This window comes from Solea senegalensis, linkage group LG14, assembly GCF_019176455.1.
Source record: "Solea senegalensis isolate Sse05_10M linkage group LG14, IFAPA_SoseM_1, whole genome shotgun sequence".
Lineage (NCBI taxonomy): Eukaryota > Metazoa > Chordata > Actinopteri > Pleuronectiformes > Soleidae > Solea > Solea senegalensis.
Genome location: NC_058034.1, coordinates 8,129,365 through 8,150,793, shown reverse-complemented (window position 1 = coordinate 8,150,793; position 21,429 = coordinate 8,129,365). Strand labels below are relative to the sequence as shown.

At 40.0% G+C, this 21,429-nt stretch overlaps 1 protein-coding gene across 1 annotated transcript in view; it reads left to right on the top strand.

Moving 5' to 3' along the window:
• Positions 1–21,429, top strand: part of LOC122780300 (insulin receptor-like) — a 71,417-nt gene that overhangs the window by 3,078 nt on the left and 46,910 nt on the right. Inside the window, exon 2 of the mRNA XM_044043152.1 lies at positions 15,216–15,764. Coding sequence (XP_043899087.1) covers positions 15,216–15,764 — 549 coding nt within the window. The remainder of the gene's footprint in view (positions 1–15,215; positions 15,765–21,429) is intronic.

The following is a 21,429-nucleotide window of genomic DNA, read 5'->3' as shown; positions in this document are numbered from 1 at the left end:
TTACTCGCACAGTGGAATGTGTTTGAAGTGGCCCACCATACAGGTGCCCGTGTGTTTGTGTGTGTACATGTCGGTATGTTCCAAACACAACATGTGCTGCATGCAGGATCTCATGTCTTGGCTCTTAATGTGCCGACTTCCGGGTGATGTATGTTTCCATGTATCTGTGTGTGTCTCGTGGCCACACATGAGAACAGTGTGTACTAGAGCAGCAGGCTCAAGAATGGGCTGCCTTGTTAGCACCAGCTCTGTGCCTTGTGAGGCCCCCTGAACTACCATGCTTTCATTTCATCTAATGGATAAATTGTCTGATGTGTTTAGTAATAAAATTAGCAAAAACTTAATTAATAATCTAGTGACATGAAATCAATAAACATGCTAGAGGAGAAGATTGTTAGAAAGCAGGCTGTCAGTTCCTCAACAGAGTCCTTTATTTTAGACCGCCTTGAAAAGCAGTTTTTATGAAGTATGTTCTGGAAACAATTACATGAACCTCCACTTCCAACTATGTACAGATATACCTTCTTCATAGTGAACGAACAGGCTGAACTTAATGAAACTTCCCAAACAGGATACAAAAGAAAAATACACATTTACACACACCAACTCAACTGTCATTACTGCATTGGAATTACTAATCATGTGATTTCCACTTGCTTTGCTTTCATTTGTTTTTCCTCAATAATGGATTTATCTGCTTTTGTGATGCCTTTGTTTTAAAAAAACCTGCACTGTATGTTCAATGGAGTACACATATACATACTTAGTGGCTTTTATAATGCAGAAGATTTTCATTGTACGCTCAGGTAGTTTGTGTTTACAAAGCCAGCAGACAAATGCGTTATGAACTGAGGCTGCACCAGCTGTGTGTTCAGTTTTGTATGTTGGCCAGGAAAGTAATATGTACTGCTAAAGGAAATTAACTGTTTGGGTGTCTTTCCTAAGTGCTTCCTCCTCTGGTCTTAACTACCAGAGCGTCCCTTTCAACTTCTCCTTACTCACCAAAACATTTTTCCCCTCTTGTTTGCACTTGTGTGCATATGCTATGCAAAGCAGGGGATGGTAAAACAAAACATGACCTTATGACTTTCTCATTTTACAATTTGATCAGCTGACAGGCAAATACATTCCTGCAGCATGTTTGCTTGTGTGTTCAGTTTTGTCTGCTTATGACAGACAATTTAGAACAAAGTTCACCCAGTTTTTTTTTTTTTTTAAGGTCATTTGAAAATGCTGACCTCTGTAAAAGCTCTGGCAACATCACCTCTTGATGTATTAGTTCATACTAAAGAATGAGCATCCATTGTACTGGCAACTAACAACAATTAAATGCTTTTAAATCAAATTTACAGTTTGAAACAAAACAATTGGTGAACTGCAGAAGCTTCAGTTTCATTCTTCTATTTGTGATCGTTCTATCTCCTGTTCACTTTAAATAATGTAACAAATGTTGGAAACAATTCATTTCTTTTTCTCATCCTTCCAGTAGGCTACAGTGTAGTTGATTGAAATTGCAATGTATACCAGAGAGAAAAAAACAAATGCATCTTTTCCCAAAATTGTTCAGCCATAGTGTGCGGATTATAAATCTAAAGGACCACAACAATTTTTATGCTCTCTTTTGTCTGAAATAACAACATGACCCACTCGCCTCACCATTACTTAATGTTGAGTATATTATATATATATAGTTAATCTTAACTTGATCTAGTTGTCTTTATGTGTTTATGATTAAGTGGGGCTGCATCTTTTTAATATAGCGTTTAGCAGATGACCTTTCTGATTCCCATTCATAGATGAAGAAGTGTGATAGTTTGTGTAAACCTCACTGCACAGAAATGTGGTCAAGTTGGGAGGAGACGAATGGTCTCTCCCGCTCTCTCTACCTCCCTCTCTCGCAGTTTGGATCTGCCCTATTTTAACCGTTGGAGATTTCAGAGTAAAACCCAACTTAAGCTAGCTCTGTCATGCAGGCATCAGTGAAGGGCTCTTTTGGGGTTGTTTGTAAAGCAGGAGCAGATACTTTGTAAGGCCATATCCACATCTTAATGTGGATAAATAGGAAAATATCTTATTGCCATTAACGTGTCCCTTTTTTCACTGACTGCATAAGTAATTCTGCCTTTTAAACAAACAAATTGGGTTAATTTTATGTACTCTCAGACATTCAATTGAATTTTATTTGTATAGTGCCAAGTCATAACATTAAGTAGTCATATTTGTTTGTGATTTGTGATGTGTGTTTATTAGGAGTTAATTTAATTACACCTGGCACAAATGTCATTCTCCTCTAAAAAACAAAGAAAAAATACTTAAATTATAAGTATATAAGGGCACTGAGATGCATGGCTGAGATTAGCCATTTGACACACAGCTTAGTAAGTATTCCAGCAGTTATTTACAACCATAAACCCAGACACAGGCTCATAGTATTGATAACTGTTACTAAGCAGACGAGTTGATGCATTCAAAATAATGGAATTGTAGCTATACTGTACATGATGGAACAGATAATTGATAAATTTGTAATTACATCATTTACAGAACGAGGTGACTGTTGAAATTGAATGAAACCATTAAACCACACTTTTCTTCTTCAGGGCATATACAACACTACAGTAACTTTACACTGGAAAGATTCAGGCTGGCTGGCAGAATGCTAATTTAAAAAGCAAAGAAATAATACAAATACAAGTAAAACCAGTCAAGGTAAAAACCCTGGAGTTAGCATTTGAACATTTAAAGTTTTTTTGTCTTTTTTTCTCTTTCAAGCATGAATTCATCTTCATAATCGACATAAACTGTTCTGTTCTGTTTGCTCAGTTATGAAATCCCACCACACTCTGTAGTATCTGCTAGCCAGAGGTATCTGCTTTACCATTTGTATTTCTCTAGTTTAAAGTATCAGGGTTAAACAGAAGGGAGTTGCACTTTATGATGACATTACTGTAGCTGTTTTGAAAGAGCAGTGGCCAATAGCAAAGGTTCCTCATTAAGGCTGACCTTTTAATGTAAATTTGACAGTGGCAAATGTACATTATGGATTTAGCACTGGTGAGTTGGTGAGTAAAATAATGAATTTTCTTTCATAGCATTAGCAAAATCTTAGTAGTAGCTCCTAAACAAGAGGTCCATATGAGCACTAGGCATGTTTAGTTAGTTAAATTGAGGGAAAATCTAACTAACCAAAGCTGTGTTTCCTCGGTTCTCTCATGTGTCCATTCCTTTTCTGTCTATCGCTCGCTCTCCTGCTTTATGCTGGAAGTCCCTCTCCTCCCATATCTATCTCTCATTCGCCCTCCCTCTTCCCATCCCTCAATCCCTCCCTCCATCCATTTGCTTTTACGTTCGGGGTAAGAGGGTTCACTCTCATGCACTGATTTGTTTTTCTGTCACACTGTAGATGTGCACAGCCTGCGGACAACACACAAACTTGTGTACACACACACGCAGACACAGACTTACACACACTGCTAATACTGTACCTGGGTTAAGTAATATTTACATTATACTACATTTACACATTTTTCATCTAAAGCATCAAACAAGCAAGGGACACACAAAACTTACTTGAGCGTGTAACACTTGCACATTTTGGATGTGTCTGTGTCTTTTATGGGCATTCATGCTTGTATGTGTAATTTGTTCAGTGGTGGTGCGTCTGTCAAGGTGTGGGGGGTCTGTTTTTGTACTGATGAACTGGCTGAGATGGTTACTATGGTGACAGCACTAACTGTGCTAGCAGTCGGCTCCAGCCTTCCCCCATGTCCAATGTCTAAATACAATCAAAGCCTCACTGCTTTTAAATCATATTAACCTGCATTTGTAATGTATGATGACAGAAAGTAGGGTAATCATTTTGTGTTGTTTTAATGTAGCCCATAATAACACATTAATGAGTTGCCATTGCAAGTGGTGTACACTCATAGTTGTTTTGCCTCTCCTGGCCCCCAGAGTGCTGTTCTCTTTATGCAAACATAATCTCTCCTGATTGTTGTCTTGCTGCCGTGTGCATCTCTCCCTTATAAGATGATTCAATACATGTCTGGATACATAGGCCATGTCATAATTCACGGAGTCTGGCTCAGACAGGAATCTAGCTCACCTCAATCAACATGGAACCTCCCCTACTTTTGCATCATGTAACGCATGCACACTCTTCCCTGCAGCCTCACCAACATCACAACAGATGGAGAGGGTGACGGGAACCACCTGCTTCACAGAAAGCTTTCCCAAAGTTCCTCTCACTGTACACCTCTGCACCATTTCACCCACATGTCATATAACCAGATGGGTCTGACTTTAGCCATGCCTCACACATCACTGTCTAAGCAGTAAATGTAACTTTTTAATTACAGAATATATGCTTGTATGGTTTCTATTGTTGTATTTATTAACTGGATTGTTTCTGTGTTGGTAGTAAAGGTTTGTTTTCCCCTCTATTGAACAGTACCAGTTATTTCATCCTTGGCAGTGAATCATTTAATAACAAACCATCTAATAATAGTGACACATGGCTATTTAATTGTGTTTCTTAATGCACCTCACATTTTAAACACCATGAGGTTGGGTATCAAAGTGAGTTTCAACCTGACTGTAAAAATAGTGGGGTTGTTAAGTCATTAAGTTGTTCAGCAGCAGGTGAAGTCAAAATGTAACATTCTTAAGAATTCAGTCCAGGCCTTGTGTTTTTAATACCATTGGATAGTTGTTGATGTATGTGATGTGCCATAATTTGCCCTTTGCTGCTATAACAATGTTTAACTGCTAATTAGGAGGACAAAAGTGGAGTGAAAGGAAAGTGGAGTGAAAGGTCCCAAAGTGGTAGAGCTCTCAAGAGAAGATACGAGGGACTGAATCCAGGATAAAAGCGACAGAGATGAAGAGCTTGCACCTAGTTTACGAGCTGGCATCAAGCATTTCTAATTCACTTACAGTTAAAGGGGTCTCATATCAAATCAGACCTTGCTGTTAAATGACAGCATAATTAATGGAAGTCATTTTACAATATCCGCAGTGGCCACAGACCCTTTACTCCAGGGACCAGTCTGTCGTTGGCAACAGTGACTGATTTGTTGATCATTTTGAAAGCCAACATGACTCAGTCATTTCATCTGTGCCTTACCTAGCCTGCTCTGCATATCCCATATGGAAAAACCAACAGAGGACCGCTGCTATTGAAAAATCTTGCTGTGGAAAAACAAACTGCAGGGAAGAGGATAGTTCTGCATGTTTGTTTATTGATAACATGTTCATAATAGCAAGTGCTATAAAGAGGTGGCATCACAAAACAAAAGTGAATCCGATTTCTGAAAAAAAAATCAATAAGTCATAACCCGAGGCACCAAAGATGTGAGGACAGGCCTGAGCAATGGAAAAGGTAGCGGGAGGGAGAGTTGTGGAAAGAAGGAAGCAGAGTCAGGATGTGTGTCTGCATGTTTGTGTATGTTTGTGTATCTGAGAATGTGTTAAGTTTTCCTGCAGCAACCAGTGAGAGCTGGTGGTCTAACAGTGCAGACAAACAAGCCATTAAACTGACCTGGGCCCTTTGCTCTCCATCCCTCCAGCCTACCCTTTGCTTCTCCCTATTCTCCATCTTGGTTTGTCGATTCTCTTGATGTGAAATCTCTCTCTTTGCTACAGTATCACTTTGCACTCTCCATCTCTTCTCGCTTGCTTGCATGCTTGCTTGTTTCCCCTGCTTGTTAACTTGTCTCTGTAAATAGTCTCTGGCTGATACACACATCCACACAAATAATTAGTCTCTTTTAAGGCAGTTTGAAAAAATATTTCCTCCTATCTGGGTGTTTTTTCTCTTCATTTTGAATTTTTGATTCAGCTGTAGCTTGCACTTGGCAGCCTTGCAGCAATCTAGTCAAATCAATAAGATTTGCTATGCTTGGCCATTCACTACACAGGGAAACACCTTGACTAAACCCAAGTTAAAACTACTGAGTGTAAAAGAAAGAGTTGTTATGTTAATTAACAACATGGGCTGGTGTCCCATCAGTTTTTTTTTCTTACATGGCCATTCACTCATATTTGTATTTGTCTCTCCTGATATTATTGCTGTGTGGCTGTAGCTTTATTAGCACTCCTCCTATCTAGAGGACATAAGCAGTCACACAGCCAGATTTGGAGGAAGAAAGCAAGCCATATGGGATGGAGGACGTAGGCTTGGCAGAGCCACCAGGCAGGCGTAGCTCATCCAGCCTCTTGTGTAGCCCTGGTTTGTGGGTCGGAGAGTTGGTGGGGCCGGGCCCTGCAGCTGCTGCTGTGTGGCTGCAAGTCAAGCAAGGATACTCAGCCCTGGCTGCTTCTCTCATAGGCTGAGGCTCACCACACCAAGACACTGCACTGCGCTCCACTTGCTAACGTGGGAAGATCAAAAGGAACATCAGATGTTTTTTCTATTACTCAGTGTGTGAGTGTGAGTGTGTGCGTGTGTGCGTGTGTGTGTTGTCTGTCTTACACTTTGTCTTCAGCACAGTCCAGCCTGCAGTTGATTACCTGCTCCTGTTTCATAGTCTTGTGTTCCAAAATGTTATGTCAGGAATGCTGCTCCCTTAACATGCTTTTTATTTGTTTGGAGTACCACCTGGTTAAGCTGTTTTGTAAGGTGTGGCCAGAATTTTTCAGATGTTTTTCTTTTGGTTTGTGTGTTACCAGCTGTTCCATTGGTTTCAGCACAGGAAACACGCTGACTTCATTAACATTAACAGAATATAAAGTATGTGGCCCTGTGCGTTTGAAATGAAACGTTTTGACGTTAACTGTAAAGTGCATTGTATTCGTAGCCAAAGTGCAAGGTTTTGGAGGTTATAGTGTTAGTAACTACTTCAGTTATTTGACCCTTTCACATTGAAGAGAAGGGAATGTTGTCACTGGTGGTTTTAGAGTTGTCACGATACAAAAACGAGTAACCAAGATACTATACCAGACAAAGTATCACGGTTTGTGGGTTTTTTATTTCAAGTGGGGATCGTAATTTTGATTTTAAAAAATAACATTTCCAATAGTTCTTATGAAATTTCTTTCTCACTGATTTTCTGATGCATGTTAACCGACAAGATAAAAAAAAATGCATGATTCACAATAGTTGAGTGTCACATTAAAATATATCGATGCCAATCCATGAGCTAATAGCGGCTTAAAAAAACACGAGGATTCACACACAATCACACATCTGTATCACAGCTGTGTAGATAAAGTTAAAAATGAGAATATAAAAATGATATATATTTTAAATATATGAATTCTCATTGTCTGGATTAGACATGTTTTCCACATAGCTGCTTAGTTATTATTTTTTGATGTTTGAGATTTATGGATTTATGCTACAATACTGTATGCAGATGTCAAACAGGTTTATTCTGCTGTATTTTCCTCCACTTTGCTTTTACACCTTTATTTTCCTTCCTCCTCCTCCTAGCAGCTACTGCATAAGTCCCAAGGTCAAATGAAGCTCATTGGAACTAGAAAGTAGTGAGTCATTGTTTTTAAAAACAAGTGACAGTGACCACCTCCACCCACCCACACACTCACACACACACCTGTTTTCACTTCCTCATTCTTACTCTCTGTTTACATTATGTCTCTTTGTCTCCCTCTGTCTCAAACTAACTCTTCTCGTCCTGCCCCCACCAGCTGGACGGTAGAGAGAAGAAGGCGAGCCAAAGTCACTAGTGTGATCTGATTTAGGCCTCGCTTCTCTTGGCCAGCCATCTGACAGCACATGTTGCTCTTTTCTACCTGCTTCAATCTGCCACAGTCTGGCCCTCTGCCACAGCTGTAACGAGACCCAGCGTTGTATATAAATAGGTTAGGCCAGTTCTCCTTGCCATGCTCCTCAATGGGAGGCTGAGGCAATGGAGGAACAGGTGCTTCAACCCACACACTCCCTCTATCTCTGCTCTGTCTCCCTTTACAAGCCCCCCAACCTTTATCAGATGTCCTTAAATGTGGAGGTACATGTTAGTCAAAATGCGCATGTTGGCTGCACTGGTCTGTCATATTTGGTCATTGTTTCTTAACAAATTTCATGGCTCACAGAGTGTTATTTTGGTCCTTAGCTGTCTTTGTTTTGGATCTTCAAGTTGATACACGTTAATCAAAATGCCTCATGCAATTTCTCAGCATAATATTTTTTTTTTTTTACTGTACAAACCACAGCTTGGCAGTGGGCGCACAGGGAGCTGGCTTTACTTCTCAAGACTTTCCACAGCTATATTAACAAACAAATGCATTTTTCCACTGGCAGTCTACTTGGCACCACGGTTGCATATTCTCTCTCCTGGGGTTTGTTCAGCAACTGAGCTGTTGTCAAATCTATAATCAGCAGATCACCTCATCAGGAGCTATGTGTGTTTAAGCTGAGAGAGAGAGAGGGGGGGGAAAACTTCTCACAGTCCAGAGTTAGCTGCCACCTGGTTTCAAGACAGTTCTAGTTTCACGCTAAGCTAACATGTGGCTGCCCTCTGCTACAGTGAAAGGCAGAGGCAGGACAGGCCGTGGGCCACAGAGGGCTCTGCTCTCACCCTCTAAAACTGCCACTGTGATCCACTGTCTCACTGCCAGCCAGCACTGGGCTAGCCAGCCAGCCAGCTACTGTTAGCTGATGCATATTAAATTCTCTACAGGGAGCACAACTCTAAAAATAAGAGAAGATTTTTTTTCTGAAACCGTAGCTACACTATAACGGAGGGTGCTCACTGAATAGTGGAGATGGCAGCTTCTTTCAGAGATAGACATTACATTGGCATGACCTCAGCCGCACTGGTCATCCTCATTCCTGAACTGAAATTAGTTGATCCAGTGAGCTAATTCTGCTTCATATTTTTATTCCCACAGCTTAACAAATGTCAAATCAGCCAAATAATAATAAAAAAAGGTTCTTATTTAAAAAGCTTTATAGCTAATTTGATTGTCTGTACAGTTGCTAAGTCGATTCTTGAGACATTGTATGTGCAAATTAATTTTGATTGCTTAGAGTCACATTACATGCTTCCACATTATGTAAAACACAAGGACAGTATGAATTATTTATATACAAATTATACTCAGCATGTACATTAAATGCTCCGTTTTCAACAGAAGTTCCTTATATACAGCCTCTTAGTACACTTTATATTCTTTTTAGTTAAGGACATTCAGTATGTTTACATACAGTTTAATCGAGCGAAGACTGGCAATATACATGCGGAGGAGAAAATCGATTTACTGGCCGTGTCCGTCTGACTCTGCCTCCATAGGTGGCGCTGTATCTCTCTATAAGCTAGTACGTATTGGAAAAGTTCCCTGTTGATCTTTACATCACAGAAAAACAAACGGCGAGATGGATTGTGCGATGGATCGTGCTGTGGTTCTGTGTGTTTCTTACCTGCTGTACATGTTCAATTTCCTTGAATGGACTATCACATTTTGTTAACATAATATTAAAACATATCCTCATTTTAACAACTGGAACAGTTTTGGCATTTTATGTAGTTAATGTTACTGTCCGAATGTGTGAAAAGAAAGAAAACAATTGCTTTTTTAATGCATTTATTTTATTTTCAAGAGACATTCTATCCTTGAGGACACAGGTTGTTTTTTTTAACCAACCAAAACTATAAGTTAATTATTAAATTGTTGTTCTCTCCTTTAAGACGTGCGTTCCTCCTCGTTTCATCTCGCTGTGCTTTCTTTCTGTCTGACACCTCTTGTACCTCCCTCCTCCTGCTCCTCTCCCCATTCCTGCTGCCAAATTAAGTGTCAAACAGACAGGGAAGGTGGGTGGGCTGGCCCACATTTCTCCTTTAGAGGTCCACAGAATAGTACAGTACATTCTCTGCTGTGCTCAGAACCCCCTCCCGCCCCATCAAAACCTGGCTCATTAGAGGCTGATTGGGTTGTTGTTGTAATTAAGGGCTCCTGTACAGCCAGTGAGAGCACCAGGCTGTCTGCTTATGGGTGGTCTTCAGTGGGAGGGTGAACTATAGTGGGGTCACTGTCATTGTCCACCAAACTCCCCCACCCATACACTGTCGACCAGCTTTTTGTCTGTATCACACATGAAGCGTCAACCTGGATTTATTTTGTTTATGTAATTTATGTGATACAAAGCCCCAGAGCATTTTGTTTGACGGGTTCCTTTCTTTAGACACCGAAATGAAAAACTGTGCAGCAGGTGTCTCTTCGTCTGTCTCGATGTCCGCTGTTTCTGTCTGCCTTTTTGTCTGATTGTTTCATTCATGCTTGATTTATTGAGTTTGTGTTAACTTTGGGAATACTTCAATTATTGTTACTATGTTGTTTGCCCATAAATCTCTGTATATAGTCATGTGTTAGGGACTTTGAAGGTCTCTCTTGCGGGGACTAAAAGCTGATTGAAATGGAATGGAAACCATGACATTTTAAGGTTAGGGTATGGGTAAGTTGTAGTTATTGTTAAGATAAGATTTAGTTTCCTTGAAATAAATGTAATGTAATGTCCTCTGTGTTTGTGCACGTTGGCACACTTGTTCATAGCTGCCCTTCATTCATGCGTGTGATCACCAACCGCCTTGTAGGTCTCTTACGTCACTCTCTATTCCTCCCAAGGCTCAGGTTACACTTTCACCTCCCTCACTCACCCACCACCACCTCCATGCCCCCTCTTTATGTTTTCCTCTATGTTTGCCCACGACCTCGGACTCTGTTTCCCCATTCGCTCTTCTTGTGTGTCCCCCCGCTCTTATACCTGCAAAGCAAGAGGAGATGGCTCATTATTTTAAAGACACAGTGGCTGTTGATGCCAGCTGCTGACTACATAACCACCCTTCCTCTAATCCTTTGCTCCCCCTCTCCCTCTCCTCTTCTCCATCTGCCCCCCGATGACCCACACCCCCTTCTACTCCCCCCCCGTCTCATTCCTGTCAGTCGAAAAACACGACTCCATTTTGCTGAGGGAACTCCCAGCAGCACCGTCTACTGCTTCCCCTCATGGCCCACTAACATTTCCTTGTGACAATTTAGCATCTCCAACAGGAGCTGGACATATACGCTAGCCCGTCAGTCTGCCGTGCAAGAAAAAAGACTTAATTGCATATATCACACTTATATAATATTGTTAACATGTTCCTTAGCTGCAGTTGGAGAAGTACATTAATGTGAAAAGGTCTCACTTGTGTCCTCCTCATGTGTCATAAAGAGGATTGCGGGCAGCGGTGAGTTGCTCTCTGGCCCCCATGGTGTTGCGTGACGTTGTTTGTTATGTTGTCACATTTCACAGTAGGTATCCGGTTAGTATCTAAAGCGAGTGGGTGACCTGTATGATGTGTCCAGGAGATGAGGAAACAAGAGGTAGAGAAGTGTAAGGTTGCTATTATTGCTGGGAATAACACACACATAGTAAAAGCAGAAGAGTTTTTTGTGAGTGTTTTGGTTTGTGCTATATCAAGTGTCCAAAAAAAGATGGTGTGGCCAAAGCAAGCCGTCTAAATTGTTCGAAAGAGTTGCTCTTGTTGTTTCAACCTCAGTCTAATCTGTTAAGATGATTAATAGCTACAATGGATTTATCGTAGTTGTTTTTGGCTGCAGGAAAGATGGGCTGCCAGCAGACATGTCCAAAACGACATGGATTCATTGGAATACGCCATTTAAATGTTTCCTCCACATTCTAGTGTTCTAAGTTTTGACAATTGTACGCAGGTCTTTCAACATTTATTTCACTATTATCACAGAATTTCCAGCTGCTCATAGAGATATTTGTGGATTTATATTGCAGTATAAATTTAATTTATATGATGGCTGCATCAGCTCCACAGGCTGTCTGTTCAAGGCTCTACCCCAGATCTGAGCAAAGTCAACTCATGTGTCACTTTTCTCGTATTCTTTCATCATCATTGCAAACGTACTGATTAGTGTCAAACAATTTGGGGAGAATATTGAATTGTGATTTATCTGACAAATATTATTGGTTAAATAGTCACTGTGTAATGGTTTTAAAACGAAATGAAACATTATTGCACAGCACCCTCAAAATATGACCCCACTATATTCTAATGCAACAAGAGAACTTGTTTCCAACATGTATGGATTGTCTTTATGATTGTTATGGAATACAATATAACGAACAATGGAAAAATAAATGACAACCTTTGAGATTTGCTATTTGTGTAGTTTCAAATGGCTAATGAGGTTGTCTTTTACAGCACCTAACATGTTGCTATGGACGCCTGTTTTCTTTTTTTGCAGTAGTTTACTTAAAGATCCATACATTTTTTTGATATCCAATCATCCACATTATTTATTTTGTTTTATTTTTTTTAGAAGTTTTAGAATTAGTTACTTTTGCACACACCACTTAGTGATAGTGAATTGCGCACCCTTCCTGGGATTTGAACTAGCGATTCAATGGGATGACTTGTGTTGTGTTTCTATGCTGAGTCGAGTTTCTACCAAGTCGGTAGTTATGCATTATGCTATCTCGTAGTGATGGGCATTTCAAATAAAACTGATGGTATCACTGGGTATTATATGAAGCTTATTCCCAGTCTCGTCCTGATCAAGGCATTTTTTTCCTTTAAAATCATTAAATCTTTAAACTTCATTGGGTGCTCAACATTAGAAATGACTGTGGGTGGAGTGGCTCAGTGGTTAAGACTGGTACCCTGTGTGCGAAAGACATCATGGTCGCAAGTTCGACTCCACCCTTGGCTGATTGTACTCAATTCCATTATAAGTCGCTTTGGATAAAAGCGTCTGCTAAATGACATGTAATGTAACTGAAACTGTTCCACTGATGTGCTGCTGGTCATAGTTTGTACCTGGACAGTTGACATGTTTGGTCTTGCTAACCATTAACAGAATGGGAAGTAGCTTACACATGGGAATTGACCAGGGCCAATAACAATCCAAAGAAACGGCGCAGTCCACTGCAATGACTGTTTTTTCTCCCATTTTACAATGCATGTTTTAGTGTGATTGATTTTTTTTTTAGTGAGTGCAAAGTGGTGGTGGGAAATTGAGTGTAATAAATAAGGAAAATAAGAAAAGGTGGCAAGCAAATGGGGTTCACACCATTAAGATGCATGAAAGACACTTACAGACAGATTGTGATTAGCAGATGTGTGTCTGAATCATCGATTGAAAACAGCAGACTGGATGGAGACCATTAGATGCTTCACTGATAAGCAGTTCATTACATACTGCATGAACACTCAGGCCCCTTCCCAGTGTTTTCTTTTCTGAAAGATAGACTGGTTGCGCCAAGAAAATGCCTTGATTTTTTTTTTTTTGAAAAAAGAACAGTTTCTGTTTGTGTTGTCTATTTGACCGACACATTTTGCTTTTGACTTTCTCACATGCCTTTTGAGCTTTTTTTCTTGTAAATAGCCACATTTCAAAAATAGTTCTCATCATAAATGATCTTATTTAGACCATGTTGGCAGACTGTATTGTTGATGTGGTATACAAGTGGTCAGGTAGTGTCAACAAGTTAGTATTTCATCTCTCCCCACTAACAGTGAGTTAAATGATCATGTTCGTTGAATGTAAATGGCTTTAGATTAACCACAAATTGTGCAAATGATCAGCTGTCACGTCACTGTGTCAAGCACTTAATCAATTCTCTTTTAACAGCATGATGGACACACAGTTTCTAGTTGAGACACATTCCATTTCACATTTTAATAGAAAATAGTTGTGGCAATGTATTCAGGTTGTGTGTGTCAGGGTTGTCTATTTGTCTCTTTGTTGCCTGATTAGTAGCTATATGAGAGTATAGTACAGAATGTCTCAGACCTTGTAAAAACACCTCAGTCAGTGTGTTTGCATGCATGTTAAAAGTCAGATTTTAGTCCGATTTAGACAATAATTCAGTTTTCTTAATGCCATGTAAACATATTAGTCGGATTAAATCGAGCTAGTCTTTGTTGGATAATGCGAATCATAGTCCTATTACTCCAGCATGTATACACTTTAGTCTGACCTGGTGTTCTGTGCGTGCATCAACATTTCCGTCCTTTTCTTTGAACCCGAAGTAGAAGGAGATGACGCATAAACTGAACGATCCATCTAACCGTCCATCTCACCGTTCACTGTTTGTTTCTGTGACTTAAGGTCAATACGCATTACCTTTTTAGAGAGATACAGCGCCACATACGGATGCGGAGTCAGATGCATGTATCCTCGAACTTGGCAACTTGTCCGATTGCCTGACTCTGTCAACTACGGCTGTGTTAGTTGAATCCACAGCCACAGCTGCTTGGTTGTTGTTATAAAACTGTAACTGTAAAATTCTTTCTTACATCTGCCAAATATATGCTTAAATAGTGAAGCATCCTTCCTTTGTAATTTGTAATTTTCTTTTTACTGCTGTAGAAATGGAAATGTGCATCTTATTATGTGTCACAAGCAACAGAAATGTCCTCTTCTCCTCTGGTGTGTGTGTGTGTACAGCAGTTAAAGAGTATGAATGAGCATGGATAAGCATTTGGTTCAAGGCTTTGTTTCTGTTTAACCCCTTCATGTCTGCTTCATTCAGACGAGACAGTGTCATGCAGCAATTTTCTCTATGGAGCAGTACTGCTTTGTGGTTGTGTAGAGAGAGAGAGAGAGAGAGAGAGAGAGTGAGAGAGAGAGAGAGAGGCAGAGGCGGAGAAACAAGGAAAGGGAGAGAGAGAGAGTGCACTTGTGGCCAGTCAGACTGTAAAGGGGACTTAAGTAAGTCTGTCTCATGAATGGCACTGCTCTACTTTATTTAAATTACCAGTGTTTTCATTGCTTGAATGGGGGGGGAATCTGTTAGTCTATCAGTCTGAATATCAGTAGAACTGAGTAATTTTAGATCGTGGACAAAACCAGACATCATCATTTCAAGGTTTGGGAAACATCATTGAGATTTCTCAGCATTTTATGGACCAATCTACTAATTAATTAATCTAATTTAAAAAATAAAAAAGGACGACATTTTCATATTTTTTTCTATAATTATAAGTAATGGAAAAACACAGGAATTGTTCAGTGATGATGACGATATCCTGTATGTGTTCCTCTGTTTGGAACATCTCTGAAGTGTTTCAAGGGTCATATGTTTATTTATTTCATTTCATTTATCATGAATTAAAAGAAGGTGGGAAGTTGAGAAATGTGTCTAAATAAGACCTAAGTATACATCTGTGAAATTTAACTAAGTTATGACTGAAATATACCTGCTTCTCACATCTGTGGTTTTCTTATCTCTCTTCTTCCAGTCTGCCCGAGCAAGGACATCCGGAACAATGTGGCCAACCTTCAGTCTTTAGACAACTGTACCATCATCGAGGGCCACCTGAAGATTCTGCTTATGTTTAAAACCAAGCCCGATGACTTCCGAGGCCTCAGCTTCCCAAAACTGAGAGTGGTGACGGACTATGTGCTGCTGTTTAGAGTCTACGGCCTTGAGACCCTCAGTGATCTGTTTCCCAACCTCACAGTGATCCGTGGCAACAACCTCTTCTTCAACTACGCCCTTGTGATGTATGAGATGCTTCAATTGAGGGAGGTGGGCCTTCACAGTCTGATGAATATCACCCGGGGTGCTGTGAGGATTGAGAAGAATTCCGACCTCTGCTACCTGGCCACTCTGGACTGGTCCAAGATCCTGGACTCGGTGGAGGACAATTTCATTGTGGCCAATAAGAACGAGAGGGAGTGTGGAGATGTGTGTCCTGGCACGGCCCAAGGTCAGACCATCTGCCAACAGAACACCATCAATGGACACTTCAGGGGACGATGCTGGTCGCAGAAGTACTGTCAGAGAAGTAAGTGTTAATCTATGTTCACGTGTCTTTAAAAACTGAGAGTGTATTCAGTCTGTTCCTCATGCAAAGTCGATCTTGTCTGGATTTTTAGCTGGCCTGACAGGGTGCACACGTCATAGTTTAGCAACTTTTGCTGGATCCCATCATACCCCGCATGGTAACGTGGTCCATCGAAACTCATGATGAGAAAATGCACTTGAGATTTCTTCCATCCAGCCATCAATTAAGGCAACTGACGTTGTCATTCCAAATGGTTTATGTCATGATTTGTGTGGTGCAGACGGCTGCAGCTAATATCAGCAGCAAAGGGTGGTGGACACACCATGCCCTCTGATTAACATTCATCGACTGGATCACTGTGGGTAAGTGATCTGTAATTATAGGCCGAGAATCCACTTGATGTGTGAAATGACTTCACTGCATTGTTGAGTTAGGGGACTGTATATTCAGAGATTATGGGAAGAAATTGCACTGATAGAATGAGGCAAGAGTGGGAGAGTTGACAGACAGGCATAAACAGCATAGTAATGTTGTACAGTATGTTAGATATTGTACAGATTTTATCTCCTTGGAGTAAAAAGAAGCTGTGGGCTTGTTGGTTGCTGCAGCAGCTGCCAGTGTGTTGGCCAGTCAGTCAGTCTTTTTTCTGCTACCATAAAAGCAGAGCGTCTTACAATAGATGCTCAAAGGAGAATGCTTATTTCTTTTAGGGCGATTATGGCATGTGTTGTTTTTTTCTTTTCTGTGTCTGACAGGAAGGCTAACTTTCAAAGCATAATGACCTCGGCCATGTTTATACTTGAACAGTGAATGTTGCAGTCCGCCTTTATAATGTTGGCTTCTCGATTTTCTGCCAGGTCTGACTGTTTGGAAAATAATACAGGAAATGGCTCTCTGTGGGACTCAGTCTCCATCTTGATGCACATACAGGACACATTTAGGGCTATAGATGTTGGAAAAGTTGGGAAAAAGCTGTTATCATAATATGTGAGTAAGATGATCTGGACATTCGTATAAGTGAAAAACCTCTTTGATTTTACTCATTGCAAACCTATGAATTAAAGCTATATAAAATCTAAACTTTCTATAATGTAAAAAGTATGTTTAGAGATACAGCTTTAATGAAAGTTGGTCATAGTGAATTTTTGAAGATTCGATTTGTTGTTGGATATGCTGTTAGCACTTTTACAGTTGTTGATGTTTTACTGAATCCTTTTAAAAAAGTTTCTCCCAAGTGGAAACCTTATGTAAATCTTTTGAAGTTTGATAATCACGGGCTCTGAACTTGGTTTCAGAGACAAACAGCCCTGACATTAAGAAAAGGAATGTCGGCTGATAAACAGGAGGAGTGTGTACAGTGCGTCAAAGACCATGTTTGCATGTGCGTTCATGTCTCCTTGGTTTCTAATAGGCCAGGAGAGAAGGTATGACGCTGAGCCATGCATCATGTGACAGGCACCAGTTTAGTCGAGAGCCGTGTGTCAAAGTAGGAGCCATTTCTAGAACATGATGCAATGGTTGTCTATCCCTGCAGCAGGGGGAGTGTGAGTGTGTGTGGGCTATGTGTGTGGGGGTGATATGTGCACACTTACTGTAAATGTTTGCCAGTGTTTGTATGATATGTGTACTTAAGTACATGGCCCCAGTGGAGGAATACATTAATAGTAAATTATATTGAAAATATAATCCATTATCTCTTTAATCTGGTTTAATTTTGCTTTATGTTGCATGGTAATACAGAGGTAGTTGTTATCTTCAGCCTTACAATCGAGATGAAATAAAAGTATGTGAGACAAGAGAACTGCTACTCACTGAAAAATGTGCTGGTTTGTGGCGTGAGGATGTTTAATTAGGTTTCTGTTAAAACTCACAGTTTACAAACCCATATGCACACATACACACGCATGCAACTGTGTACTCTCACAGACGTAGGCACAGAGTGCAGGAACATTAGATGGGGCATTTAAGTTTATGTGTGAGTGGAAACTGTGGGTTTGTATTTGTTGTGCTTTTACCGGGTTCCTGTTGCCTTAGGTGAAAGTCAGGGGAGAGCCTGCATTCCTCTGATCTCATACATGCTCCTTGCAAGCAGGAAAACCACAGTGTGTGTATGTGTGTGTTAATATGTACATGGTCCTTTAGGAACTTCTCAGAAAAGAATAATTACACTAGACTAAGATGAAACAATTGGGCATAGATGAGCAAGAAACCATTGATAAGGCGTTATTTGGTATCACAGTCACTGGCCAGCACTGTGCTTGCACAACAACACACAACACACACACACGCAAACAAGAGTTACAGATCCACTTCTCTGTGACAAAGGCCACAAAAGGAAAATGCCCTCCTTTCATAATTAGACCTTTCAAACGGTTACAGTCACATAGTCTAAACCTCTGATGGTGGTCGATATGAATGGGTCAATGTCCTTCATCCAGCATGATGACTTTGTGACCCTCCTAACTAGAGTTGAATGCAGGTTGATCATCGCCCAGCTTTGGTCAGCAGTAGTGATATGGATACAGTTTTGAGACAGTGATGTTTTCTCTGACATTAAACTGTCCAGCTTGTGACACAGGCAGTTGTTGGGGCCCACCAAGTGAACTGTATTATTATTTATTAGTAATTTCTATAGACCTATAGTTATATGAGTCTCTCGTTAGCGATAAACCTTAGACGGCACATAGAAGGGACATCGATTTTACCCTTGGTTTTGTAAGTATAGTAAAAAAGCAGAAAAAAAGAGAATTAGTGAAATATGGAGTTGCTGGCAGATAAATCTTCTTTCCGTTCATCACACTATGCATAATGCTATGCTAAGCTAATGGTTTCCTGATCATAACTTCATAATTAATGGGCAGTCCTGAAAGCATTGTCAATACTTTCATCTAACATGGCTAGAAATCAAACAAGCATACATCTGAAAGCATTTGAACCAATGCTTGTATATGTTACAATTAAAATCTGTCATTATTATGCTGCTTTTTCCAAGGTAATCACATTATTGTGGTTTCCATCAGGGCTTTATTTTTCATGCTATCAAATGAAAGTGGACAGGCGGTGTGGAGAAGATGAAGTGGCCAGGAGGGGAAGAGAAGGGGTTGGGCAAAGCAAAATAAACAGAGCAAAACAAACATGGCGGGGTGTTTTTAAGTGTGGCTCCCAGGTACACACACACACACACACACACACACACTCCAAAACCACACACATACACACTTTTGTCAGGGTGGCAAGTTGCCAAGGTAAAAGGAGGCTAAAGAGAAGAAGAAAACGACAGTACTGAGGATGGAGGTGCTCAATGAAGCATGCTGTTGGCCTGCACCCACAACCAAAGAAAAACACTTCACTAGCCCAGCCTCTTAATTGGGGTGTAAAAGTGGCTCTGTTCAGACTGCTTCCCCACACACACTCTTCCCTCAATCTTTTCTTCTTTTACTTCAGTTTCTGTGTTTGTTTCTAATGAGCGTTAAATGAAAGTTTTCCTGAAGCTGCTTTTATTAATTAGCCATTTAGTGCCAGGTGACACAGGGAACATAAGAACATAAACACAGAAGAACGGTCCCACCAAGTCCAATAGTGTTCAGTTGGCTAGGTTCAGGACTAGCATTGTAATGGCTCATTTTATAACACAAATAATTAACTTTAAATTCAAATAGTCACATTTTCACAAATTAGTTAAGTGTATGATGCTCTTTGTGTGAGTTTTAATTGGGTATCGTTTGATTTTATGATGTGTGACACAGTTGAATTTTGATCTTAATACCACAGTTATACCCTTTTCAAGACCAAATTTAGAGAAACAATGTCTTTCATTCAACAGCATATGTTGACATATGTTAATCTGTAAGATTAGTTATAAAAGAAATATTACACACTTAATGAGAATTTTTATATAAAAAAAAATAGGTACTTAAGTATCTGGCATTTAAATAAATGAATTTACACCTTCTTGCCAGTATTATTTGCTGACGTGTATCATATTTTCAGGGTTATAGTATCTTGTACACTGTAAATGTTTTCATTTACACTCAGTGAAAACTGCATGCACAGTTAGATCTGATATTGTGCACATTTTAAATGCTTCATTAATTTTGGTATGTTGCCGATCAGCAAAGCGACGACCTTTGCACATATACTGTGCTGAGCGACTGCTCCAAACATTAGTCCCTGTCTGGAGAAGGCTTGATCTTTTTTCAGGATGCTTTTCACACACCAATCAACTTTCCATTCCTACTAGTGATAAATAGTTTTGAAGGGTACAGTCCAATCCTTGAAGGGCATATTGGCACACGCTTGTCATCTAAAATGAATCACAAAAGGCAACCATGTAATAGCAATCAGTAGACCTGGAGCAACTTTGACCCTGATGCTTTTCTAGTGAGAGGTGACTTGAGCTGGAAATGTTAGATTTTGCTGTCTTCCCTCAAGCTGGATTTAACTTGACTGCCTGTAAATTGGAACTTGTTTTACAGGACAAACTACTTTTTAGGGCTGCAATGATTAATCAATTATTTTTTTGATAATTAAACAAATTGTCTGTTTTGGCAATCAGTTAATTGGTTTAAGTTCTTTTAGATAATTAAAATATGTTCTATGATTTTTCAGCTAACAACATTGAACAAGAGACCATAACAAGTGTTATGTGTGGGGCAATGTATTGTGTGTTTGTTTTACTGTCTTGGTCAAAATAAGTTCACACCAGCATAGGGATTTGGCCTGAGAGTTAATACCCAAATTGAATGATTGTCATTATAGCCAGTGTTGCTACACAATGTGGAATTTTGAATGCAGCGCATTTCAGGAAATAGATTATTTTGAAATGATATTCAGAATCAAAAATGTGAATCTTGCATCTTGTTGTGTTAATAGTAACACAGTCACACACAGAAACATGCATTTATTCTCATTTTCTCTCATCACTATAGGCACAAACAAGGTCTTCTTTACCCTTTTGTGACAGCGAAAGCTTCTCTGTGGGGGCTTGCCTTAAATTAACATGCACACGTACATAGCTGATGCCAGCTTATCAAAGTTAATTTGGATATGTTAACAAAGATGCAAGCTGCCAGGGAGGAAAACACAAGAGCATGATTACCACCTCTCCCTCTGTCTGTATCTATACTTCCTTCCTTATACTCTGCCTCTCTCTTTCAGTTTTTGTCTCTTCTACTCACTCTCCATCCCTTATAAGATATTCATGGTAATTCAAACGTGTGTGTGTGACTGCGTGCGTGCACGTGCGGACACACATTTCCCTCTACTTGCTCCATTTGTACAGCGAGTGCAGTAGCATGCAGGCAGTGCTAGCCGAACGCCCCAGGGGATCTGGAAAAGTCTCCTCTCTCCTCCAGCTCATCAATGGACTGGCACTCCCACATCCTTTTACACACACATGCACACATACAACACAAGTGTATGTGAAAGTGTAATAGTAGACATTCAGATAGACACATGCGCAACAAATACACACTTTCACACACAGCCAAGTGGAGCACAGACATAGACTCGAGGCTGTTAATAGAAATGTAAGTAGTCTATGGAGTAGAGTGGACGGGGGCTTCTGAGGATACCGATGTGCTAGAACAAGATGTATTGTTATGGTTGCTGCATGTTTTTTGTATGTGTGAGATAATCATTCCTTATCATACACATTTTAGCTTTT